Genomic DNA, 25,461 nt, shown 5'->3' with positions numbered 1-25,461 from the left:
TAGGAGTCATTGTAATTGATTAAAAATCTATTTAATATATAATATGTTGAGCTGAAAAAGAACAAAACATTTACGTAACCTGTGTCCTTCGAGGCCAAAAAAAGTCTTCCGCCAGGAGGCTCTGAAAGACATTCATATCCAGCACGCGTTTGTCTTAGTTATTAGGGATATATGTTTACTAAATTGTATAATCTTTTAAACATATTATTTTCAGAGGAGTTTTACTAGCATATGTACAGAAACCCCCAGATATTTCTATAAAAAGTCTTTTATTTTTTATTAGAGCATAAATGACTCTGATTGGTCAATTTTGGCCCACGCTGAGAAAAGTAACAGTTAACACGTGACACCCTTATGCACGCCACGTCTGAACACACTCACCTATTAGAAACCTAAATATTTATTACATTCAAAAAATGAAACTAATTAAAGAGCACAACAGCAAAATTGCTATTTAACGTTAGAACTATCATACCTGTATTAGAGACCATTTCCGGGCCACTAATCCCGCCCATTTCATACTTTATTCGGGTTCCATCAGCCCGCTGTTTCTGTCGTGTGTGTGCTCTGGCTGATGAGGTGTCCTGATAGATCCGCTGACCGGTGCTCGCTAGCTAGCCGCTAGACTGCAGGGGACCACCATCAGAGGGACACCATGGCCAGTGAGTCGTCATGGTGTTTTTAAACTTTACTATGAGTCTACTAAAACATTTTTAATGCATTCTGTAGCTGTAAACAACTGCTATTTTAAAAAGAACAGTTTAGCTTCAGTGCTACATTCATTCATTACAGATTAGCAACTGTATTTTACTGTTAGAATGGCATGGTCTTCATTGTTTTATTGTCCAGTTTACAAAAACACGTACTCTATGTTTATTTTGTTGTCTAAAATGTGACTTTAATGGTTAAATGTGTAATTGCACTGATTTTATAAAGCGACCGTAGCCAGCTAACGTCAATAAACTAGCATGTTCACAAATGCATTTGCTGTTTATTTTCATTGCGTAGACGTTGTATGCTTTTTGAACTTGTAATATATTGCACATAAGTAATTTATTTAGGACCATAGTACATAATTAAAATATAACGCTCACTTCATCTGTTAACGTCGATAATTGTAAACCATTATCTTTGTTTTGAAGCGTGATTTGTTTTAGTTTCATGCACGCATTTAATGGACAGCTGTCACTGTCTGATCGTGTGATTTTGGTCGGAGTTTTCTTCTCGGAATGAATGTTGACGTTGCAAGAGACACAGATTCAAGTAACTTGTCTGAAGTCCAGAAACTCTAAAGCCACGTCGCCTGAATCACCGAGACCTCTTAGGATACGTCGTCTTGTTTTCTCAAGTTAGGCATAAGAACTGTAATCTTAAGTGCATTTCTTTTCTGTTTCAGTTAAATTCTTAGAGGTGATAAAGCCCTTCTGTGCGGTTTTACCTGAGATCCAGAAACCAGAGAGGAGGGTATGCAGTTTGGTCACAGCAGCCGTTTGCTTTACTTCTTCTTGTGGCGCTTCAGTGATACTAACTCTTTGAATCGCTTCCCCACAGATTCAGTTCAGAGAAAAAGTGTTATGGACTGCAATCACCCTGTTCATCTTTCTGGTGTGCTGCCAGGTATGTTCACTCTAATTGAAACTCCTGAGCTCTCTGAAGTGCTGTAAACTGTTGATGATCAGCAAAATCATTCTTGTGCATTTATAAACTTCTCAAACCAAACATTACCATTTTTGGATGTTTTATTTGCTTTAGGAGACCGTAAACTTTGTTTGAATGATCTCCTATACTCTCTGTCCTCCAGATTCCCCTCTTTGGAATCATGTCCTCAGACTCAGCAGATCCTTTTTACTGGATGAGAGTGATCCTGGCATCCAACAGAGGTGCGTATATCTGAATCAGCAGTGCAGACAGTGATTGAATCAGTCATCATGTTGATTAATGAATAACAATTGCACAGTATTATATCGTTTAATTTAACTTTCATTCAATTTTAATATCAATTTATCTGCCATAAACAATCTGTGCTTATTTGATTGTCAATAAATAATTCAAAATTAATATTTACTCCAAATCCACTCAATTATATGTAATATTTGGTATGCACAATTTTGTGTGTTATATTAGTCATATAAAAGCCATATTTGCCAATCATTAGATTGTTTAAAAGTTTAACAATGTGTGTTTCAGGTACTCTGATGGAGTTGGGTATCTCTCCCATTGTGACATCTGGCCTGATCATGCAGCTGCTGGCTGGAGCTAAAATCATTGAGGTTGGAGACACACCTAAAGATAGAGCACTCTTCAACGGAGCTCAGAAACGTAAGATATGTTATAACATTCTATTATATGATTCTCAGGCATGCAGGATAAATATCATGGCTTATTACGCAGCACTTTAATTCTTTAAAAATCCTACAGTGTGATTTTCTGGATTTTTTTTTTCTTCTCATTTTGTCTCTCATAGTTGAGGTATACCTATGATGAAAATTACAGGCCTCTCTCTTCTTTTTAAGTGGGAGAACTTGCACAATTGGTGGCTGACTAAATACTTTTTTGCCCCACTGTATATATATATATATATGTATATGTATTGAATGTGGCTCTTCCCTGACTCTAAGTGACTTAATTGGTTGAAACTAATGGAATGGTCTAATGCAGCTTCCAGTGCAATACTCTTGTGGGAAACCCATCTTAATGTCATCATTGCATTTGTTTTTTTAAGACATCTAACTGTTAGATCTTTCCACCAGTCTTTGGCATGATCATCACCATTGGCCAATCTATCGTGTATGTGATGACTGGCATGTATGGAGACCCTTCAGAAATGGGTGCTGGAATCTGCCTCCTCATCATCATCCAGGTTAATTCACATTCTTTATAGTCACCTGTGCATTAAATATTTAGGCATTTTAGTAGTGATAAACTGATATATTTATTCAGCCGATAACGTTCCCTGCTTGGCTATTTAACAGAAGCATTCGGCTCCAACCAAATCTCCTGACACCATTATGAATGGATAATGCATATATTCTGTTTTCAGTCATTAATATTGTGCATTGTGTACATTTAATTTTAGTACTCTTTATTCTATATACTATCATTGACAACGACCATTTAAAAACATATTGGATCTATATTTGCCTTATTGTGGAATCATTTTTGTTATCTCTCTAGCTTCCTTCAAGTTATTGGTTATCACCACTGGTTGCTAAATAACCTGTAATTTCACAAGACTTTGGCCTGTCTTAACGGAGTGACCTTTGCAGGCATTGTTCAAATAATCTTGTCTGTTTGTATTCGCATCTGCTATCTACGCAAATGCGCCTCATTATAAAAAGACTGATTGATCAACATTTTGGATCTCGTCAGTCTTATCTTGTGATTTGCTTTGTGAAGAACATTATCCTTTTGTTGAAAACACCTTCCTTTAGTTAATTATGCTATACTTGGTCAGTTAATATTGATTTGTATACTCTCTCTAGTTGTTTGTGTCCGGTCTGATCGTGTTACTGCTGGATGAGTTGCTGCAGAAGGGTTACGGTTTGGGCTCTGGTATTTCTCTCTTCATCGCCACCAACATCTGTGAAACAATAGTATGGAAGGCGTTCAGCCCAACCACAGTCAACACGGGAAGAGGTTTGTGTTCAGGATGCAGCATCTTGTTTTGAACCATTCTGTGGTGTCTTAAGTGATGCTGACTGAAATTTGTTTGTGTACGTGCAGGTACAGAGTTTGAAGGAGCCATTATTGCTCTTTTCCACCTGTTGGCCACTCGTACTGATAAAGTGCGAGCACTGAGAGAGGCCTTTTACAGACAGAACCTGCCCAACCTCATGAACCTCATTGCTACAGTCTTCGTCTTTGCAGTGGTCATATACTTTCAGGTTAGTGGGTTATTGCATAAAGGTGTGGTCATATTAGCAAAATAAGTTCCATAGTGTAGTAGGGCTGTCAAAAAAAAACAATCAAATTTTGAATATTCGTCGAATTTAAAATAAAAATCCACATTTGAATGCAAAAACGTTGCATTCGAATTTTAGGTGTACATCTGGCAGCCTGATGACATGTAAGTGTCATTGCATTTTAATGCTTTTGTTAGCCTATCCAATTGATCCCACTAGATGCGGCACTGCTACGTTGTTCATTCAAAATATTGCGGAAAAATAGAACATCAATGCAGAGATGATGTTGTTTACGTCAAAACCGAAACCAAGCCGTTCACACAGAACGCCTATTTATCACATTTTCTAGAGGGACATCTATCACCGTTGCACTCGCGTCTCGCACAAGAGAGCCGCATGTTTAGAAAGCCATGTAAAAATTTATGTAAGTTCAACTTTTTAAAAACATGTCTCAAGACTTTATGGCGGTTTTCCCCATCCCACTGCATCTCATGTTTAAATGAATAAAGTACTCTTTGTGATTGGTTTTCGGTCCTTTGTATTAAACCAATGGAATTCAGAAGCCAAAATCTTTTCCCCGTAACTGAAATTATGCCTTTTAAATTCGAATCTAATTCGAATATTGATAATATATAAGTACAAAATTCGAATTGAGTTTTTCTATACTTTTTATTCTATACTACTCCTATAGTGTAGTAAAGTAAGAAGCACCGCTGACACAGAATTCACTTTCAATCCGAGTAGGTTTTTGTTGCTAAATGCAGCAAATTCATGTGACCAACTTGAAAATGAGTGAAACTTGCGTGGGGAAGTTTTTCACCCTCACACACAACTCCTGATCGTGGAGATTCCTATTGGAATGATGGGATTTCGCCCACGAATATGTCCATACCTATACAGAGTTGTTTGCTAAGCCATATCTGCTGCTATTGCTTGTTCAAATCCTTAAAGGGTTAGTTCACCCAAAAATGAAAATTTGTCCATAAATTACTCGCCCCCCAAGTCATCCTAGGTGTATATGACTTTCTTCTTTCAGACGAATCCAGTCGGAGTTAAATTAAAACTTCTTTGATCTTTCAAGCTATTTAATGGCACTCAGCGGGTGTTGCAGTGCATCAGTCCAAAAAAGCGCCATCCTTAATAAAAAGTGCCTCACACGGCTCCGGGGGGTGAACAAAGGCCTCCTGTAGCGAATCGATGCATTTTTGTAAGAAAAATAACCATATTTAAAACGTAATAATCAATTTAATCTAGCTTGCGCTCACTGTTGTACACGGAAGCAGCTCCAGGCCGATGATGTATGAGGTCAGCGTTGCGCCTGCGCCGCTCAGAAGTGACAAACACGGAAGTGCAGGGAAGAGATGAAATCAAAACAACGGTCACTAATTAGAAGTACAAAACGAGGATTTGTAAAGAAGAATGTTGGAGGATTTCGATATAAGCCAAGAGGAGACTGGTTTTCTTTTGCTAAAGTAAGGAAACTTTGCTTCCTTTGCTCCTGTATACAAATGTTGGTTTTCACGAGACTCACCGGCGCATGCGCAACGCTGACCTCATACCTCATCAGCCCGGAGCTGCTTCCGTGTACAACTGTTGGCGCAAGCTACATTAAAGTGATTTACGTTTTGAATATGGATATTTTTCTTACAAAAACGCATCGATTCGCTACAGGAGGCCTTTGTTCACCCCCTGGAGCCGTGTGAAACACTTTATTTTTATTTTATGGATGGGGACTTTTTATTTCACTTCTTTTGGACTGATGCATGCAACACCCGCTGAGTGCCATTAAACAGCTTGAAAGATCAAAGACCATTTTTAATATATAACTCAGACTGGATTCGTCTGAAAGAAGAAAGTCATATGCACCTAGGATTACTTGAGGGTGAGTAATTTATTGAATAAATTTCATTTTTGGGTGAACTAACCCTTTAACCCCAATTAGCTGACAACTCTTCCCGCACATAGGGCTGCACAATTAATTCAAAACAAAACATGAAATTATGATATGGTTCAGTGGCTTTCAAATGCAAGCAGCTCATGATCCAGCTCTGGTCAAAGTAAATGCTCCACAGGAACTCGTTTTCTGCATCTGCTCTCAGTTTGGGCCTCTAATAATGTGCATTTGGAAATAATAGCAGATATTGCGGTTTAATTATAAATGATCACAATTCAAGTATTCGATGCCAAGTATATTATTTCTTGTTCCGCAGGGCTTCAGAGTTGACCTCCCTATCAAATCTGCTCGTTACCGTGGCCAGTATAACACATATCCCATCAAACTGTTCTACACCTCCAACATTCCCATCATCCTGCAGTCTGCATTAGTGTCCAACTTATACGTCATCTCTCAAATGCTCTCCACTCGCTTCAGTGGGAACTTCTTGGTCAACCTGCTGGGTACTTGGTCGGTAAGTTGCATCTGATCCTGACCTGTAGTGGCTCGCTTCGCATCAGAGTTGCAGAGTAAATTGTATTCCATTCTCTTGGGGAAAATATATATATATTTAAATCTCCCAAGCCAGGAACATACATATGTGGGTGTTTCTGATTCCATGTAATTCCATTCAGTAATGCATAATAGAACAAACATGTCCAAACTTGATCAGCCTGTGATACGCCCTGGACTAAACGTGTCTCAGTATGTGTGTGATGAGGTAAGCACAATGTTCTATCATGGCAATGGTTGATTTTAGTGTATGTGTGGGTGTGTGCACATTTGCCTGTTGCATTTTGTGTGGGCTGTGTGATAGTATGGGATTGGTTGTTAAATTTGCCCAAGTTTATCAGTGCGATTTCTTTGAGATTACTGCATTGGATTTGTTGAAGTTTTGTTATTTTTTTTATATTTATGTTTGTTGTTTTCTTCCTGTATTTACAAGCTGTTATAAAATAGTTCTGTGTATTTCAGTCACACTACTTAAAAATATTTCTATTATTGACCCTTTTAGATCTAATTAGCTGTGGTTTCTTTTAGTGGAGCAAATGCTGCAGAAACTGCCTGTTAATGAACATGCCAGTGTTGATATGAGAGGATGTGGTTTGTAAAAGAAGAATGTTTCATATGTTTTTCTTATACAGGCCACAGTATTAAAATGTGTTGTGAATACTTATGGAGTTTTGTTCTTTGTCCATTTTGAGCCGGGGTTTTTTTCCTAATGATGTTAATTGAAGACAAAAAACAGTTACTGTAGTCTTCAGAGTGAAACCATTTCTGTGCAGAACCCCCACGGCTACCACATTTCATTCATTTAAAAAAAAAAGAAGTTAATTTGTCACCATTTTTTCTTAGTTTAATGTCATGTGCTTCAATGTGATGTGTTATGCGTGGCCTCATCCATGGTAATAAAATAAATGTATGTTACTTATGTTCATAAATTCACATTTGATACTCATGTCTGAGCTGTATTTGGGGTTCAGGACACACTATACCAGGTTTCCTCAAATCTTGCCCTGGAGGTCCAATGCGCTGCAGAGTTTAGCTCCAACCCTGATCAAACTCAGCTACCTGTGATTTTCTAATGATCCTGAAGACATTGATTAGTATGCTCAGGTGTGTTTGATTAGGGTTAGAGCTCAACTCTGCAGGAAAGTGGATCTCGTGGGCCAGATTTGAGGATCCCTGCACTGTACTATCCGTTCAGATGAAGTGTCAAAAAACCACTCAGGATGCTTGAATATTTAATGTATAAAATAAAAATATATGTATGTATTTAAATGAAGTTTTGTAGCATTTAAAAATACACAAGTGTAAGAATTAACTAAACTGTGTGTCTTATGATTTTTTTAATTTACTTTTTTTTATCGATCCCATGATCGATCCTATCCACCTTTTTTTCCGAACGCGGAAGTTTCGTCCGTCTCATACCTGCTTTACATTTCCGGTTTCTGGTGTTTCCAGTCAAATGAACGCAAAGCATAACCCCACAATACCGGCCGACAGTGAAGTGATATAACAGACAATGCAGGAAAGTGGATCTCGTGGGCCAGATTTGAGGATCCCTGCACTGTACTATCCGTTCAGATGAAGTGTCAAAAAACCACTCAGGAGGCGGAAGTTTCGTCCGTCTCATACCTGCTTTACATTTCCGGTTTCTGGTGTTTCCAGTCAAATGAACGCAAAGCATAACCCCACAACACCGGCCGACAGTGAAGTGATATAACAGACAGAATTAAATAAATATATACATTCGTTTCTAATTATAATTAGATTTTACTGACACTTTGATTTAGTCAATTTGATATTCGAACTTTAATTATGAAAATGTTCCAGAAATAACCTTTATTTTGAAAAACTTCGCTGCGGCTGCTTAGTAGTGCGTTCACATCTTAACAGCAGCGGCTCGATGCTGGCGATTCCTGGTTTGAGTCGTTATCGGGCTTCGAAGAGATAAACCACAATTTGAATACGAGAGTAGGTACAATAACTGCATTATGATAAAGTCTCAGTTGACGCAACATGTAGCGTCGAAAATTTAGCACATGCCCGGTGTCGGTGTGTATATGCTAAAAAAAGACGCCTCACCATGAAAGAAGGTTGTTAGCAACAAGCTAACCCTGATGCGACGTTATAGTGGGAGGATTTACACTGAAATCTCCAGTCAAATGAACGCAAAGCATAACCCCACAATACCGGCCGACAGTGAAGTGATATAACAGACAAAATTAAATAAATATATACATTCGTTTCTAATTATAATTAGATTTTACTGACACTTTGATTTAGTCAATTTGATATTCGAACTTTAATTATGAAAATGTTCCAGAAATAACCTTTATTTTGAAAAACTTCGCTGCGGCTGCTTAGTAGTGCGTTCACATCTTAACAGCAGCGGCTCGATGCTGGCGATTCCTGGTTTGAGTCGTTATCGGGCTTCGAAGAGATAAACCACAATTTGAATACGAGAGTAGGTACAATAACTGCATTATGATAAAGTCTCAGTTGTCGCAACATGTAGCGTCGAAAATTTAGCACATGCCCGGTGTCGGTGTGTATATGCTAAAAAAGACGCCTCACCATGAAAGAAGGTTGTTAGCAACAAGCTAACCCTGATGCGACGTTATAGTGGGAGGATTTACACTGAAATCTGAAGCACCTGCTTTTCTTTTTCTGTGTTCTGTAACCGATAGAGACGACATACACATGTATGAGTTTGACTTGAATATGAACAAATAAATTGGAAATCTCTAAATGTAACGTTCGGCAGTCTTATGAAGGTCCGAGCAGACTTAATTAAGGGAATCGAGTACTAGCTTATGAAAATATGAGTGCTGTCTTTTTATATACATGTACTAATCATTAATCCACAATGGTTCACGGTGATCAGCTTATTTTAAATATAACTTTGGGCATTCGGTTAAATGAAATCCAAGAGATTACTAGATCTCATAGTTTGTCTGTTTCAGGGTTGGCATATCCCATCAACATCCCTTCACTAAAGCATGGCTGAGCCTGAGCTCCTCCTGGACTCCAATATTCGTCTTTGGGTTGTGCTGCCTATCGTGTTTATTACTTTTCTGGTTGGAGTGATCCGCCATTATGTTTCAATTCTGTTACAAAGTGACAAGAAGCTCACGTTAGAGCAAGTTTCAGACAGGTAACTTTCATTGGACTGTTTCATTATCCATCCACATGTGTTTTGCAGCTCACAAAATGTTACAAAACACTAAAGATCATGTTCTCTACACAGCCAGGTTCTTATCAGGAGCAGAGTTTTACGGGAAAATGGAAAATACATCCCCAAACAAGTGAGCCCCTCTTATCTTTTTTTGTGTCTTTTGCTTGAGACTTTACTGGAGTACTGAAATGTTATCTCTTGCTAAAAGTCTTTCTTGATGAGAAAATTCTACTTTAATAATCAAGAAGATGGCTTTTTCAAGAAGACCAAAAGAAAGGTGGTCCCACCATCTCCAATGACTGGTGAGTATTGGTGGAAATACTTTTATGCATATGTCATAAAATGGCAATCAGGATTGAGTGAAAAGGTTAATGCCATGATGTAATTTGCTCAATTAGATCCCAGCATGTTGACGGACATGATGAAAGGCAATGTGACAAACGTCTTGCCTATGATCCTTATTGGTGGTTGGATCAACTGGACCTTCTCTGGGTTTGTCACAAGTAAGAGATACAGTTTTCACAATCAAATATGAGAGTATGGCTTCCTGTAGTCTATTCTCACAGAGCTCGTCTTAACGCATTTATAAATCTGTTCTCTCAAGCAAAGGTACCGTTTCCCCTCACACTCCGCTTCAAGCCGATGCTGCAGCAGGGAATTGAGTTGCTCTCTCTAGATGCCTCCTGGTTAGTGCTCTCAAACCCTTGAGTGTTGTTCTTATTTCATTCAAAGCTGTGTCTTTAAACAGTCTCGTGCTGTATACATCCACAGGGTGAGTTCAGCATCTTGGTATTTCCTGAATGTCTTTGGTCTCAGGAGCATGTATTCTCTGATTCTTGGACAAGACAATGGTAAATAACTTTATTGATGTTCCATTTCAATACACCATAATTTTGACCTACTCCAGCGCTGATGCTGTTTATTGGATGTGTACATTAATACAGCCTGATTTTCTAAAAAGTGATGCACTATTCTCTGTTCTGTATCTATTTTATCAACTATTTAATAACTTTTTCTACCACTTTTTTTCTACAGTTATTAATGACCTAAATATAATTTGCATTTACATTAAACAATTACATTTATTTACATTTCTCTTATTAGGAAATTTTAATCAAATGCAATTTATTAAAACCAATTCAGGACTCACAAACGTTTTTCAGGTGGCCGGTTGTATGAACATCGTAACTAGCAGTTAACCAAGTAGTAATCCGGCATTTTAAAAAGTGGATCAGACCATAACTTAGGTTCAGTTACCTAAATAGTATGTTCCTTAATTTACTGTCGTTTTAGAGGCTTTCTTATGGTGCCAGTACACCATGCACTGAGTATGTAGCGAAAAAAATGTCAGTGTTCAGTATTTCAGTAGATTTTCCTCATTAGATATTAACATTTATTGGCATGTTTAATATATTTATTTGAGTTTTATTAAATGCAATTTTTGGTTTAAATAAATGTTTCTCACTACATTTATTGGATGTGTACATTAATACAGCCTGATTTTCTAAAAAGTGATGCACTATTCTCTGTTCTGTATCTTTTATCAACTATTTAATAACTTTTTCTACCACTTTTTTTCTACAGTTATTAATGACCTAAATATAATTTGCATTTACATTAAACAATAATTACATTTATTTACATTTCTCTTATTAGGAAATTTTAATCAAATGCAATTTATTAAAACCAATTCAGGACTCACAAACGTTTTTCAGGTGGCCGGTTGTATGAACATCGTAACTAGCAGTTAACCAAGTAGTAATCCGTTTTTTTTTATTATTCAAATTACACTGTTTTTATGTAAGTGACCGCAAGAAGTTGACTAAACTTACAGGACATTTTTTTAGATGACTAACCTTTAAGACTAGTCTTAGCATTTTATGCAATCCAACCATAGTAAGTTACATGGTTCACAAATCTGACATATCCTAAAGAGGCCATTGTCGGTTCAAACTCAACCAACTCAATTCGATTTGTAAATGAATCCTTCATATGAGTTTGTGACCCAGTTCAACTGATCCATTGAAATTTGACTCAGAATGATGGATCGGACATCCGTTTTGTATGGGTATAAATCAAACCAAATACGCTATTCAAAGCGCAATGCAATAGAAAAGCAATTTCAGGGGACAATATGGCAAGAGGTCCTATCAGTCAAAGATTTATTGTAGCGGCTGACAGCAATACTTTAAGCTGTCAGGGATGCAGACACCAAAATGCTCATCTTCCCAGAGCCCTAATTGTTCATGAAGGATGTAGCTCCTAGTGAGTGGGATGAATTAATACACAGAGCTGTCAGTCAATAAATGGGAAAACAAATAACTCGCGTTACTTTTTTGAAAAAGTAACTTCGATATTTTCTTGTAAATAAAAAAAGTAATGCGTTACTTTACTAGTTACTTGGAAAAGTAATCTGATTACGTAACTCGCGTTACTTGTAATGCGTTACCCCCAACACTGCTCCTAGTTGATTTCGGCAGCTAAGTTTGCGCGCTCCCTCTAGCGCTGCGCGTCTCCTGTATACTTCAGCGCGCTCGCGGTCGCTGCGGGTTCACTCGCTGCACGATGGCGGAGGGAGGCGGACCCGAGTCGGGTAACGCTTCGGACCCTGACGAGAAGCCGGTGATCGCACAGACACCAGTACCGTCCACCGAAAGTCAAAAGCAGAGCATCGGCACACTGCTGAAGACGCCACTTCGAAAGGGAGATGAGTGGTAAGAGGTTTTTATGTGAAGCCGAAGTCGAAGCAAGCTTGTCGGCATCGGCTCAGGCCTACAGACGGAGACACCGGCTGCCGGAAATCTCTTCACTAGCCGGGCTGTGGACAGCCACCTGCTCCGCTAACACCCATAAACTAGAAGGCTGCTATTATTATCATCGAGTTGGTGTACAGGCCACGCGTGCGATTTACTGTAATAAGGATTCAACACTATTTATATCGGTTAGAAAACGAGGAAGCTGTCTTGTAGCTATTTAACTTAGCACAGGTTAACCAGCCATAGCTTCGCATATCTCCCCAGTTCTTCAGCTTAAATGTCCAATTAATGGAAAAATAAGACGTATTCAGACACGTTAGTAGCGAAAAGGTTGGTAAATAAACTCAGCCACCTCATTGTCGCTTATCAGTTCTCTGATAAGCTACATGACAAAGTAACGTTAGCGTCAGGCATGTAAGGCACTTCATTAGCCGATGCTAGTTAGCCAGGCTAGTTTGCGTTTCATTGACGGGTTAAGTGTTCATTTCTGTTAGACGACGACCTTCTGTCAAACTAGAACTGTCAAACTGGACTAAAATAACGGCCAAACTCCTCCCTGTGAAGTTGTGACGAAGACTAAGCTACCTAAAATCAGTATTACAGTGAGGCAGTGCTTTGTCATGGCTACTGGATAACACCCAGTCACTCACAATGTTGTTTGGCAATAGAAGTTGTTTATGGAACAGATAGTAAATACACAGAAATGCATCTTAAGTTAATGGAGATGAAAACCCCAATATATATACACATCATTCAGATTTTAAACCTGTTAGTACATGTAAGTGTTTGGATAGCCAGTGCACTTGTATTTTGAAAGCAGACTGACGAGTTATAATAAGTAAAGAGACTAGTGACTCAATTGAAAGGAAGGTTTTTAGGTTTCAGTAGGATTAGAAGTACTTTCATTGTGTCGACTTGTACTACAATTATTTAATTTACTCAAACAGGTATCTTGTGTTGTTATTTAATTAAGGTCACTGTTTTTTAAAGAGCTTAATGTTGCTACATACGTTAATTACAATTTAATATTTTGAAATAAACTGATTTTTATTTTATTAATTTTTTTCTTTCTAATGCTCAGCCTTTTTGTCGAATTTAAATGATGTTAGGCAGAAAGTTACCTTTCACTTTCAATTCATTTTTCCCTAAAATGAAAGTGAACATCTCTTTTTGTGTTCCACATCAAAAAGAGAATTCTCCTTTTCAATTCAATAATAGAGAATTCAATAATAGAATTGTCAATTTTGTCTTACCCATTTTAATTAAGACTTTTCTTTCTTATCAAGTATAATGTCTGTCCCTTGGCAGAGTGGAATCAAGTGTTAACAAGCTTATGTAGTGGAACAAGTCCTTATTGACTGTTCTATATTTGTAGATGTGTAACACAAAATATATTTGCTGTGCCCCATCAGTTTAGCTCTAATATTTTAGGAGAGAAACACATTAATTGTCCTTTTCCACTGACTTTTCATTGATCTCCAGCTATTGTTCCACTTGTTTAGGTATTTGATTGACAGCCGGTGGTTCAAACAGTGGAAGAAATATGTGGGCTTTGACAGCTGGGATTTGTACAATGTTGGAGAGCACAATCTGTTCCCGGGACCTATTGACAACTCTGGACTCTTTTCAGGTAATGAATGTTGAGTGAGTGTTGTGCTTATCTTTGTTCACATTCTCATAGATAAGTGTTGTGATGTTTTTTTTTTTTTTTTTGCCAGCATTAAAATTATTTTTGTTATAATACTAGACACATTTTTATCAGAGCTTTTAAGAATAGGAATTCTTATGCAGTTATGTATGTGAATACCTGATTCAAAGGCTAAATAAATTTTTTAGGAGCTTACCGTGTACTTATGTTTTGATATTTCAGTCTTAAAAGGATAGTTCGTCCGAAAATTTAAGTTCTTTAATTAATTCACCCTCATGTCGTCCCAAACCCAACTTCATTTCTTCAGTGGAGCTCAAATGGAGATTTTAAACCATACACAATAAACCGTATGAATCAGGTCTTTTCCTAAATGATTTGTTTGAGTTAATTAATAATGAAATAATTTGAGTTAACAGATGATTGGAGGAGAAGATTATCATTGCGTAACTACTTGTATTGATTTTTCTCACCCAAAGCTATCATGTGATTTCAGAAGACTTGGAATATAGTTGTATGGCATTTTTTGTTATGTTGCTTTGCATCCTTTTTGAAGCTTGAAATCTCCATTACCCATTTTTGTAATGACAGAAAAAAGCAACAAGTACATTCTTCAGTATCTCTCCTTTGTGTTTTATGGAAGAAAGTCAAAAAACTTGAAACAACTTGAAGGTGAATAAATGATGACCAAATGTTTGTTTAAGGAAAAAAATGTATTAATTTGTTGTGCACCACTCAAAATCTGTGCCAAGCATGGCTATTTCTTTTGCATCATACAGTGTAGTGTTAAAGGGCTCTAATGTGTTTTTCTAATGATTTCCCCCTTTTCTCTCTGTATCGTAGATCACAAGTCCCAGACATTGAAAGAGCATCTCATAGATGAGTTAGACTATGTTTTAGTTCCTACAGAGGCCTGGAACAAGCTGGTCAGCTGGTATGGCTGTCTGGAGGGTCAGAAACCCATCATCAGAAAGGTTCTACATTCTTTCTTTGTGTATTGTATATTTCTTTGTAGTTTTTCATATTGTGGTAATCTCTTGGTTTTCCATTTTTTCTGAGATACCTGTATTTACCCATGTCTGATATACTTGAGTGATTACAGGCAGGGTTATTGGGTGATACTACTGTCATGTTTTAATTGCATTGAAACTCTTACACAGTTAAATGGTTAAAGTTTAATTTAAATGCTTTAAAAGCCTCTAGTTTCGTTTTGCTTTGTGTTAATTAGTGTTTTTTTTTTAACTTGTTTTCCAGGTTGTTGAACATGGAATGTTTGTGAAGCACTGTAAAGTGGAAGTGTATTTGCTTGAGTTGAACCTGTGCGATAATGACAACACGGACAAAGTTGTTACCCGCCATTTCAGCAAAGCTGACACTATAGGTACGAGACTTACAAACCTTCCAAGAAAATATAAATTTCTCTCATCGGTAGTATTGCATCACTGATTATATCCATTACCATCACTACAAGGCACTGGTACTAGCTATTGAGAACTGTTCATTCATCATTAATTTTATTTGTTTACAGCTATTATCAGCAGCTGTGCATGTGTTTGAACTCAAAATTGATCTAATAAAAATGATGCAGCCCTTGTGAACAATCATTTCATATCCATTTTTCCACTTCTAGATACTATTGAAAAGGAAATGAGGTCTTTATTCGATATCCCATCTGAAAAGGAAACTCGACTTTGGAATAAATATATGAGTAACACTTACGAACAACTTAACAAGCTTGACAGCACTGTACAGGACGCAGGGCTTTTTCAGGGCCAGGTAAACCACTGTGGTGCATTCCATTCCAGTTGTGGTTGGTTTGAGACTCTGACTGACATTTTATGAGTTCACATCATCAATCTCATCTCACTCCTCAGGTTCTTGTTATTGAGAAGAAGAATGAGGATGGCACATGGCCCAGACAGACCTGCCATTCCAAGTATGTACATGCAATTTAGGTCATTTTCACATTTAAGCAACTATTATTAACGTTGTAGCTTAATGCTTAAAAGAAATCACTTAAAGGTTCAGAACTGGAGGTACCTGAAGTTTTTTTAATGCTTTTTTTTCTACCATTTTTTAATTATTGGGAGCTTTCTTTTAAATTGGTTACTTTGATTGCCATTAACTCTTGTTATTATAACACGGCTTGGATTTACCCTAACCTATTCTTTGATTTATGCCTAGGTCCAGTACTTCCACCTCTCGGAATTATACAACCTCCCCAAAACTCTCTTCTAACTCATCTGCCACCATATCCTCCACAATAACAAACGGGGATAGCAATAGCAACTCTGGCTACATGCTGAACAACAGTACTTCTGGTAACAGGTCAGATTACATCACATAAAACAGTCCTAAATTACTCCACAGATACACTAATTTAGTTCCTTACTGGGAGAGTTTAAATGAGGAACTGAAACAAGGTTTCAGTTCAAGGTCAGGTTTCTTGTATTCAGCATTGGGTTGACCATTTGTGATGGTCTAACTTGTGGTGTTAACTAATGGTGAATGTCTTTGCTAACCCACCATACATTTTGCAGACTGGGAAGTTACAACTCCTACAGCTCCTCTTACAGTTACAGAGAATCTTCTGCTCAGGAAGGCCTCTGTGGTCTGAGCAACCTGGGCAACACCTGCTTCATGAACTCTGCTCTCCAGGTATGCAAAAGGGAATGTTCATTTAAACAGTATGTTTTGAAATCTGCCCTATTTGCTAATGGGCATATGGGTATGCTGATGGGTGTCAATGGAAGAAAGATGCTTTGTAAGCCCAGACTGTGTAGTTATGACATCTAGCAACCAAACCCTGAATTTTTTACATCTAGCAGCCAAACCCTCATTTCCTTCTCATTCTGATTGACTCTTTATTTCAGTGCCTGAGCAACACACCCCCTCTAACGGAATATTTCTTGGAAGACCGGTACGAAGCTGAGATCAACCGGGAAAATCCATTAGGGATGCGAGGGGAGATTGCAGAGGCCTACGCGGATCTGGTCAAACAGATGTGGCTTAGTCGGAGCAGTTATGTGGCTCCACGCACTTTTAAAGTGAGTGAATCTTTAGCCTACAGAGGCTAAAGTTACTATGGAACTCACTGGCCATTTTTAAGACCGACTTGAATGTTGAACCGTATCTCCTCTCTCTGGTCAGACCCAGGTGGGCCGGTTTGCCCCGCAGTTCTCAGGGTACCAGCAACAAGACTCTCAGGAGCTGTTGGCCTTTTTGCTGGACGGCCTACATGAGGACCTTAACCGTGTTAAGAAGAAGCCTTATCTGGCCCTGAGAGATGCTGAGGGACGGCCTGATGAGGTAAACATTCATGTATAAATCACAATGTGGCGTGCATTTTAGTTGGAAACAAAATACAGACGTAGTGAAAACGATAAACCATCAGACAAAAGCTATTATTTCTTTTGTACCTGTGAATAAGCACTATTCTGACCACTATAACATAAGCATTTGGCCCTTACTTTTTAAACTGAAGAATGTTGTTTGAATTGTGGGTATCTCATTTGTCTGTAGATTGTAGCCAAGGAAGCATGGGCGAATCACCGGTTGCGGAACGATTCTGTAATCGTGGACATCTTCCATGGCTTGTTCAAATCTACGCTGGTTTGCCCAGAATGCTCCAAAGTTTCCGTTACCTTTGACCCCTTCTGCTACCTCACACTGCCCCTGCCCATGAAAAAGGATCGCACTATGGAGGTGTTCCTGGTCCGCACTGACCCGCAGTTTAAACCCATGCAAGTAAGAACTATTTTCCTGAAAACACTCAGACGCATGGTTTAGTTCAGGAGGTGGGCTAAAAGATCCATTTGTTATCTTCCAGTATCGTGTAGTAGTTCCCAAAATGGGTGTAGTGGCAGACCTGTGCAGCGCTTTGGCCAAGCTATCAGGAGTTCCTTCAGAGAATGTAAGACTTTAATGGTTTCCCCTCACTCACACCTAACAATCGTTTTTTCATTATTTATGTTGCTTAAAAAATTATTCCTTCAACAACAACAAAAAAAAAGTCGTCATTTACCCACCCCCATACTGTTATAGATGGTTGTGGCAGATGTTTACAATCACAGATTCCACAAAATCTACAAACGGGATGACGGTCTCAATCACATCTTGGAGAAGGATGACATTTTTGTGTAAGTCATTTTTTAAATTCTACTTGCATTACTGTTCAAAAGTTTAGGTTCATTATTTTTATTATTATTATTTTTTTATTATTTAAAGAAGGTTCTTATGCTTACCAAGGTGCCATTTTTATTTGATCTAAAATAAAGTAATATTGTTGAAATACTATTAAAATTTCAAATAGCTGTTTTCTATTTTAGTATATTTTAAATGTGGTTTATTCCTTGAATTTTCTGTGGCTATTACACCAGTCTTAAGTGTCACATGATCCTTCAGAAATCATTGTAATATGCTGATTTGATGCTTAATTTCTTATTAACATCAATGTTGAAAGCAGTTGTGCTGCTTAATATTTTAGTGGAAACCACAATACATTTTTTTTTTCAGGATTCTTTGAAAAGAAAGTCCATTAAAAAAATTATTTGAAATATCGAAAGAAAGAACAGCATTTATTTGAAATATCAGTCTTTTGTAACATTGTAAATGTCTTTACTGTCATTTTTATTTATTTATTTTATGCCTCCTTGAAAATATTAATTTCTTTCAAAAAAAAAAATGACTGACTGCAAACTTCTGAACTGTAACATATGTTTGAATTGTTGAGAAAAAGTGACTGAAAAAGAGAAAAATATGTTGAAAAAGTTTTGCTGTTCAGCTAAGTGCGTTTAAGTGAGTGGCCTTTTTCTGATTGTGTCTTTGTGGTTCAGTTATGAGGTGTTAGAGGAAGATAGTGAGAAGATGAACCTGCCAGTGTACTTCAGAGAGAGGCATGCTAAGCACAGCGGAGGCTCTTCGGGCACAATGCTCTTCGGCCAGCCTCTCCTCATAACTGTCCCACGCCACAACCTTACCGTGGATACCCTCTATGAGCACGTGCTGGAGAGGATCGGGTTGGTGTTGTGCTTTGGTGGTCTATCTCAATTTTACACCAGTTCTGCCACTGCAATCTTGGTTGAACTTTTATTTATCTTTTGTTTTAGGCGCTATGTTAAACGTTCACAGGGTACCATTACTGACAGTAGAGCATCTGCCTCGGCCACTTCCTCTAGCAGCAGCCAATCACCAGAATGCCTAGCTTCAGTTTCCAGTCATATCACTGGCCTGAGTGACTGCAGCAGCCCAGTTTCAGATGGAGCTTCCTGCAGTGCTGGATCCAACAACAGCAACCACTCTGGAACCTGCAACGGCCCCAATGGAATTTGTGATGGTAGGACACTCAGCGTTTGGGAGCAAATGTCGTAAAAGCTCCCAAATGCTGCATTCATACTGTCATCCATTTAGGTTTTCACATTCATCAGATACAGATCTGATCTTGTTATATGTGTTTATTTCAGGTGATGAGGAAGCCATGGATCACCAGGAGAGTCCAGAACCAGAGAACAGCCATTCAGACACTGTAGATGGAGAGGAGGAATCAGAACCAGAACCAGAGAATGGGCCCAATAGCAGTGGTGGAAAATCTTTTACTTCTCGGCCAAAACTCTTTTCTTTCAGCATGGTCAACTCCTACGGCACAGCCAACATTAGTTCTGTCCCATTTGATGGCAATCTCCTAAAGCTCACAAGTAACTATTACCTTTTTACATTTGGTGCTAAAAATTAATCAAATGAATTGGGTGGATTATTAACCGTGACCATTTTTGTCTGACTCGAACTCTTTAGGATCGCTTGCTCTTGCCCATAAATCAAAACTGATAGATATTCCTTTCTACAGCTCACTCTACAGTAGCCATGGATTGGGACTCAGACACAAAGAAATTGTGCTACGATGACCAGGAGGCTGAGGTAATGCTCTCTATTCCACTAATTGTGCAAAATTACACTACTGTTAAAAAGTTGCATTAATTTGATAAAAAATACAGTAATAGCAGTAGTGTTGTGCAATATTATTAAATAACTGATCTATTTTAGTATATTTTCAAATGTAATTTATTACTGTGATGCAAAGCTGAATTATCTGCAGCCATTACTCAATTGTTCAAACATTAAAAAAATAAATCTTACTTTAAACTTATGAACGATATTGTACATATTTTTAAAATAATCTAGTTGGATGTTTAAGTGACTAGTAGATTAGTGGATGTTAAGGAAGCCATGTGTAATTAGGGTCCAGCAAGATGTGACACAATGGTCAAGATGTCTATTAGGGGTGTAACGGTACACAAAAATAATGGTTTATGTGTTTTGAAGTCACGGTGCGGCGTATTTTTGGTACAGCAGGGGGGAATTTTTTTTCTTTTTCTTTTTTATAAAACAGTGGATTACTGAACAAACCGTCTGTCTTTTGAATTAAAAAATGTCTTTCAACATGCACTGCAGTTTATGGTGCTCTTGTAAGTGGGGTAAGAGATTTGCAGTGCTTACACTTCTGGATGCAAATATGTAAAAAAAAAAAATTATTTAGAATTACTGTGTTCCAATTCTAATCCACTCTATTTGACACATGTGCACTCGTTCGTTGAAGTCTGTGAAGTTAAAAATAGACGCGCTTGTTATCAGGATAATACTTGTGAATTTGTAACAGTTACAGGTAAGTATACAACCGTAAGATGTCGGTTGTGCTCGGAGGAAAATGGATCTTAAATTCATCAAACACACATCTAACAGTAGGGCAAGCCACTTAGGTTTATGACTTAGTTTCAAGCGCTTAATATAAAGCATGTTTCTTGATCTTGGATCGTGCACTTATCTGGCAGCAGCTCACTCTGTTATTTTTCAGATGTGTTTGCTAGAGCAAAGCATATCAGTATAAACAATGTTGTCCCATCCTAGGGGGGAAACTCAGTGTTTGAAATTGCATTCAGCACAAGCAGTACTGAAATTTTTGGTACAAATATGTGTACCATTACACCCCTAATGTCTACTATTATCCTCACAAAAACTGACTAATCAGCCTTTTCTTTTAGCTACCTGCTAAGTCTCCTCAGACATTAATGTGAAGTCTCTCCTCAGGCCTATGACAAACATGAGAGCATGCTACATGCTCAGAAGAAGAAGACTACAGTAGCTTTACGAGAATGCATTGAGCTCTTTACTACAATGGAGACCCTAGGAGAACACGACCCCTGGTGAGGAGGATGCTCAGATCATTACAGATTGTGACATTTATTGCCCATACTTCCAAGGTCAAGTGTTTTACCAAAGTATTGCCACATTTAGTGCAGTTTTAATGATTGCTGTGCTCCTCTGAAGGTACTGCCCCACGTGTAAGAAACACCAGCAGGCCACAAAGAAGTTTGACCTATGGTCTCTCCCACGCATTCTGGTCGTGCATCTGAAGCGCTTCTCTTACAACCGCTGCTGGAGAGACAAGCTCGACACAGTCGTAGACTTTCCAATTAGGTAATTCTGTTGCAAGACACATCTATTATGTATGTATGTATGTATTTTTATTATTAATATTTTTTAACTAATTAATGCTTTTTAACTCTTAATGCTGTTCATTTTAAATTACATAATATCTTAAAACATCTAATAGTTCTCCAAAGAACATGGGACTTGTCCCTTTAAGTAAAACGCCACTGTGTGTCCTCTTCATGTAAAGTGCCTGTGTAAATTTCCCACTAGATGGTGTCAAAATGTTTCCCTACACACAGAATACTTTGTCATTGTCTTAGGCCCATTTGGGGATGTTACATAATCTGACTTCAGGTGCAAATTTGTTTTCATACATCAGATTTTTTTCCCCATCAAATTAATTTGTTATGTGACATTCATTTATAGAATGCAGAATATTGACACGTCAGATACCAAAAATGCGACATTTCTGGGTGACTTTTTTTTCCTCGACATGTTGTTTGGCATGTGCATTTGGCCTTGATCCTATTTGGATTTGGTCAGGGTTACCTTACTGAACAAAGAGTGCACAAAAGTCAGGTGCAATGCATTAGGTGTCAGTTTCTAGGAAGCTGAGTCATGCTTGTTTGGACAGACAAAATCATCCATTGTTCATTGTGGTAAAAGGAGTTGACTAACCCAGAACTGCAGTCTAGTACATATGTACTGATGTCTTGATTAAAAAATGACATGGTTAAAATGTCAAGTAAACAATTTGATCAGCCACACTTACTGTGGGGGATTAGTTTTTAAGTGTTTTTATGACATTTACTTTACAAATGAAAATGTACACACTGTTAGAAAACGTCTGGAATTCTGGTGACTTCATGTTTGGAAATTAATGTACATTTTCTCACACAGGGACTTGATCATGTCAGAGTTTGTTTGTGACCCCAAAGCTGACCCATATGTCTATGACCTCATTGCTGTTTCCAACCATTATGGAGGAATGGGCGGAGGCCACTGTAAGTCTCTATTTGCACAACTCTCCCATTATGAGATGACGTCCTTACTATTCATATGTCCAGTTATATAATAACAATCATATTAATACATAACTGGGTCATCTCACAGGTTGTGTCAGCAGCCTTTTATTTTCCCTTTATCACCTTCACTTGTTCACCTTTGCAACCTAGCTTGGTTTATCTCACGTTTAATGCATTACTACAGAAAGTATAACAGAGTTGATCATTTATGTCTTTGTCATTATATTGCTGCTTGGAAATGATAGCTTGGTTTGTTTTTGATTGCCAAAGTTCAGCTGTTGACAATTACATTTAATTTTCTTTTGCAGACACGGCATACGGCAAGAACAAGATGGATGGAAAATGGTATTACTTTGACGACAGCAGTGTGTCGTCTTCAACTGAGGATCAGATTGTGGTGAGACTACTAAGCATTCCATTTTATTAAAAGAAATGCCAACATTTCCAGACTCAAAAAGCGTTCCACAGTGGTTAAAGGGATAGTTCACCCAAAAATGAAAATTTGATGTTTATCTGCTTACCCCCAGGGCATCCAAGATGTAGATGACTTTTTTTCTTCAGTAGAACACAAACGAAGATTTTTAACTCAAACCGTTGCAGTCTGTCAGTCTTATAATGGAAGTGAATGGAAATCACGGCTTTGAGAGTAAAAAAAAACATACACAAACAAAACCAAATTAAACCCTGCGGCTCGTGACGATACGTTAATGTGTAAAGACACGAAACGATCGCTCTGTGCAAGAAACTGAACAGTATTTATTTTACGGTGGATCGCAGACTTATAAGTGCATTACCGCCACCTATCTCTCAAATGGACCATTGACACTCCTAATTGAGATTGTAGATAGTGTCAATGGTCCATTTGAGAGATAGCTGGTGGTAATGCACGTGTAAGTCTGTGATCCGCCGTAAAGCAAGAAGACGACGACGCGCCGGCTGTCGAGGACGCGCTCAGGACAGTTCAGACATTGCAGTGCATCAGAGGTAAAAAACTATATAAATACTGTTCTGTTTCTTGCACAGACCAATCGTTTCATGTCTTTACACATTAATGTATCGTCACGAGCCGCAGGGTTTAATTTGGTTTTGTTTATGTATGTTTTTTTTACACTCCATTCACTTCCATTATAAGACTGCAACAGTTTGAGTTAAAAATCTCCGTTTGTGTTCTACTGAAGAAACAAAGTCACCTACATCTTGGATGCCCTGGGGGTAAGCAGATAAACATCAATTTTTTATTTTTGGGTGAACTATCCCTTTAATGAATCTGAAAGAGCCGTTGTTTTCCATTAAAGAAATTGGGAATTGGCAATTGCTGGTTTGTACACTGACTCAGAATTGTCTTTTTTGTTGTTCTCCGCAGACTAAAGCAGCCTATGTGCTCTTTTACCAACGCAGAGATGCGGACACGCCATCCAAATCCACCCCCTCCGCATCACTAGGTGGAGCTCCAGAGACCCTGGATGACCACATGGACACCAACTGAGTTTCTTTTAGTCTTTCAATGACTGGCACTGAAACAAAAACTACATAAAGATGAAATCATCAATGCATCAACGCACATCCCTGGCTACTTCAGTGACTATTAAAGGCTCACAAACAGGCCCTTTGTTTTTAGCTTTATTTTAATTTTTGCTTTCTTTCACACATGCGTCTTTATCAAGAGCCAAAAAAAGAATATTAATAATAAATAAAGAGAATTTTAGTTTGAAGCGTGACATGAAAGACTTTATTCTTGGACCTTGATGCCTGCTGATCATAGAAGCTAATTTCTTTTAGTCTGAAATGAGAATGAGGGTGAAATGGCAATATAACCTCTCTTTGGACGACATGAATGTTAGATGAACTAGACCAGGAGAGGGGAAATGCCTAGACATAGACTATGTATGCAACATTGCGCTCATCTGAAATGTTTCAATTATGCCTCTACCCACTTATGTTGGACTCTAGCTATCAGCATCTTGTAACATGTGCCTCCTGTGAAGAATAGACTCTGTGATTAATAACCTAAGCTTATGGTGATAAGCACAGAGATTCTCTCGGAGAAGCTTGCGCTCTTATATTAAATATTGTCTCCATGTTTCATTTATCCTATCACAGGCCACATTTTTTGTTAAAAATATACCATGCCGGAGAGTGAAATATTTCACTTTATCATCATGTTGATTTTTTGGGGGGCTGCTCTCTAATATATTCACACTAACAGCCTTTTATGCCCCAAAAACTGTGAAAATGGAAGCTTATGAAAATATGTGGAATAACGCAAATCACAGTTGTGCTCAACGCCGTTCCAAACCATTTTTTTTTCTTTTCAGATATGGTTTGTGCTTTGTAATAATCTGTTTTTATTTGTTTGTTTTTTTCCGGTGGATTTTTCTGCTCTCTGAATGGCTTCAGTCCAGAGGAGTATCGAAAGTGGTGCTAAATTTATGACCCTTGAACAGGTACAAGTACATGGCAAAGAGGAACATAAAGAATGGCCGTTGTTTTAATTAAGAACAACCTTATAGACAAAGAATATCTTTTATCATTACCTGTAGATTTACATTGGCACATCTGTCATGTGATCAGTTGTGGCATTATGTGTGTCAGATGGCTTTAGCAACAAATCAAAGCTCGAAAGACAAGTGCTTCATATTGCTAAGAACATAATACAAGAAACATATTCTTTTTTTGTGTGTGGCAAAACAGCATGCCATTTTTGAATCTGCAAAACTAGATGGGTGATTCTGGTGTTTACCCCTCTATGGTATTAGCAGTCATTGACTGGTAAATCCACTATTGTTGTTATTTATGGATCCAGCTATAAAATGTAAGACACCAAACTGATCATTGACTCAAGCTGCCCCCCCCCCCTGCAGCTCCTTCATTAGTGAAACATCTATTTAAACTTTTTTTTTTCTTCGTTTTTGTAATTTCATAGACCTTTCTTGCATATATGTACATAATCATAATCTGGAGCACAGTACATAGCTGCTTTGTGTTCTGCTATTTATCATGCCAACATGTGCAACACCAGATTTTGATTAAAGCCTATTTGAATTGAAAATATAATAAAACGTGGAAGCCTGGTTATAGATAATGGCTTTGTTT

The 25,461-nt window shown here is 37.9% G+C and overlaps 3 protein-coding genes across 7 annotated transcripts; all 3 read left to right on the top strand.

The window, feature by feature from the left end:
- Positions 1-483: 483 nt before the first annotated feature.
- On the top strand, positions 484-7,821 carry LOC107573737 (protein transport protein Sec61 subunit alpha-like 1). The gene is made up of 10 exons (XM_016260180.1): positions 484-662; positions 1,397-1,464; positions 1,552-1,617; positions 1,802-1,880; positions 2,188-2,319; positions 2,751-2,860; positions 3,483-3,636; positions 3,724-3,884; positions 6,113-6,310; positions 7,801-7,821. The coding sequence occupies exons 1-10, from the start codon at positions 656-658 to the stop codon at positions 7,819-7,821; spliced, it is 996 nt and encodes a 331-aa protein (XP_016115666.1). The 5' UTR covers positions 484-655.
- Positions 7,822-8,105: 284 nt separating this feature from the next.
- Positions 8,106-10,415, top strand: emc3 (ER membrane protein complex subunit 3). Of its 4 annotated transcripts, none has more exons than XM_016260183.1 (7): positions 8,106-8,313; positions 9,306-9,496; positions 9,590-9,647; positions 9,726-9,819; positions 9,916-10,020; positions 10,122-10,203; positions 10,289-10,415. In XM_016260183.1, the coding sequence occupies exons 2-7, from the start codon at positions 9,342-9,344 to the stop codon at positions 10,374-10,376; spliced, it is 582 nt and encodes a 193-aa protein (XP_016115669.1). In that variant the 5' UTR covers positions 8,106-8,313; positions 9,306-9,341; the 3' UTR covers positions 10,377-10,415. The 4 variants fall into 4 exon arrangements, with proteins under 4 accessions (XP_016115669.1, XP_016115670.1, XP_016115668.1 ...); XM_016260184.1 differs by lacking the exon at positions 8,106-8,313 and adding an exon at positions 8,604-8,810; XM_016260182.1 differs by lacking the exon at positions 8,106-8,313 and adding an exon at positions 8,604-8,806 and having other exon boundaries at positions 10,289-10,414.
- A 1,629-nt stretch (positions 10,416-12,044) lies between these two features.
- usp4 (ubiquitin specific peptidase 4 (proto-oncogene)) lies at positions 12,045-25,461 on the top strand. Of its 2 annotated transcripts, XM_016260186.1 has the most exons (22): positions 12,052-12,231; positions 13,776-13,903; positions 14,762-14,892; positions 15,173-15,299; positions 15,549-15,694; positions 15,793-15,854; positions 16,103-16,246; positions 16,459-16,576; positions 16,792-16,965; positions 17,069-17,227; positions 17,441-17,665; positions 17,748-17,831; positions 17,963-18,057; positions 18,754-18,936; positions 19,027-19,253; positions 19,381-19,611; positions 19,761-19,831; positions 20,999-21,114; positions 21,239-21,388; positions 22,244-22,347; positions 22,677-22,765; positions 23,732-25,461. In XM_016260186.1, exons 1-22 carry the CDS (start codon positions 12,083-12,085, stop codon positions 23,852-23,854), a joined length of 3,036 nt encoding a protein of 1,011 aa, XP_016115672.1. In that variant the 5' UTR covers positions 12,052-12,082; the 3' UTR covers positions 23,855-25,461. The 2 variants fall into 2 exon arrangements, with proteins under 2 accessions (XP_016115673.1, XP_016115672.1); XM_016260187.1 differs by lacking the exons at positions 21,239-21,388; positions 22,244-22,347; positions 22,677-22,765; positions 23,732-25,461 and having other exon boundaries at positions 12,045-12,231; positions 19,709-19,831; positions 20,999-21,080.

The sequence above is a fragment of the Sinocyclocheilus grahami genome, unplaced genomic scaffold, assembly GCF_001515645.1.
Source record: "Sinocyclocheilus grahami isolate Dianchi unplaced genomic scaffold, SAMN03320097.WGS_v1.1 scaffold2020.1, whole genome shotgun sequence".
Lineage (NCBI taxonomy): Eukaryota > Metazoa > Chordata > Actinopteri > Cypriniformes > Cyprinidae > Sinocyclocheilus > Sinocyclocheilus grahami.
The sequence above is the reverse complement of the archived record's forward strand: the minus strand, read 5'-3'. Positions and strand labels throughout refer to the sequence as shown.

Bases quoted from the DNA above. Each gene is read 5' to 3' on its own strand.
- usp4 (XM_016260186.1), top strand. From the start codon at position 12,083: ATGGCGGAGGGAGGCGGACCCGAGTCGGGTAACGCTTCGGACCCTGAC. The intron at 12,232-13,775 runs GTAAGAGGTTTT...CCACTTGTTTAG, and splicing joins CTTCGAAAGGGAGATGAGTG to GTATTTGATTGACAGCCGGT. The intron at 22,348-22,676 runs GTAAGTCTCTAT...TTTCTTTTGCAG, and splicing joins AGGAATGGGCGGAGGCCACT to ACACGGCATACGGCAAGAAC.
- LOC107573737 (XM_016260180.1), top strand. The intron at 1,465-1,551 runs GTATGCAGTTTG...GCTTCCCCACAG, and splicing joins TCCAGAAACCAGAGAGGAGG to ATTCAGTTCAGAGAAAAAGT. The intron at 2,320-2,750 runs GTAAGATATGTT...TCTTTCCACCAG, and splicing joins CTTCAACGGAGCTCAGAAAC to TCTTTGGCATGATCATCACC.
- emc3 (XM_016260183.1), top strand. From the start codon at position 9,342: ATGGCTGAGCCTGAGCTCCTCCTGGACTCCAATATTCGTCTTTGGGTT. The intron at 9,497-9,589 runs GTAACTTTCATT...TTCTCTACACAG, and splicing joins TTAGAGCAAGTTTCAGACAG to CCAGGTTCTTATCAGGAGCA. The intron at 10,021-10,121 runs GTAAGAGATACA...TGTTCTCTCAAG, and splicing joins CTTCTCTGGGTTTGTCACAA to CAAAGGTACCGTTTCCCCTC.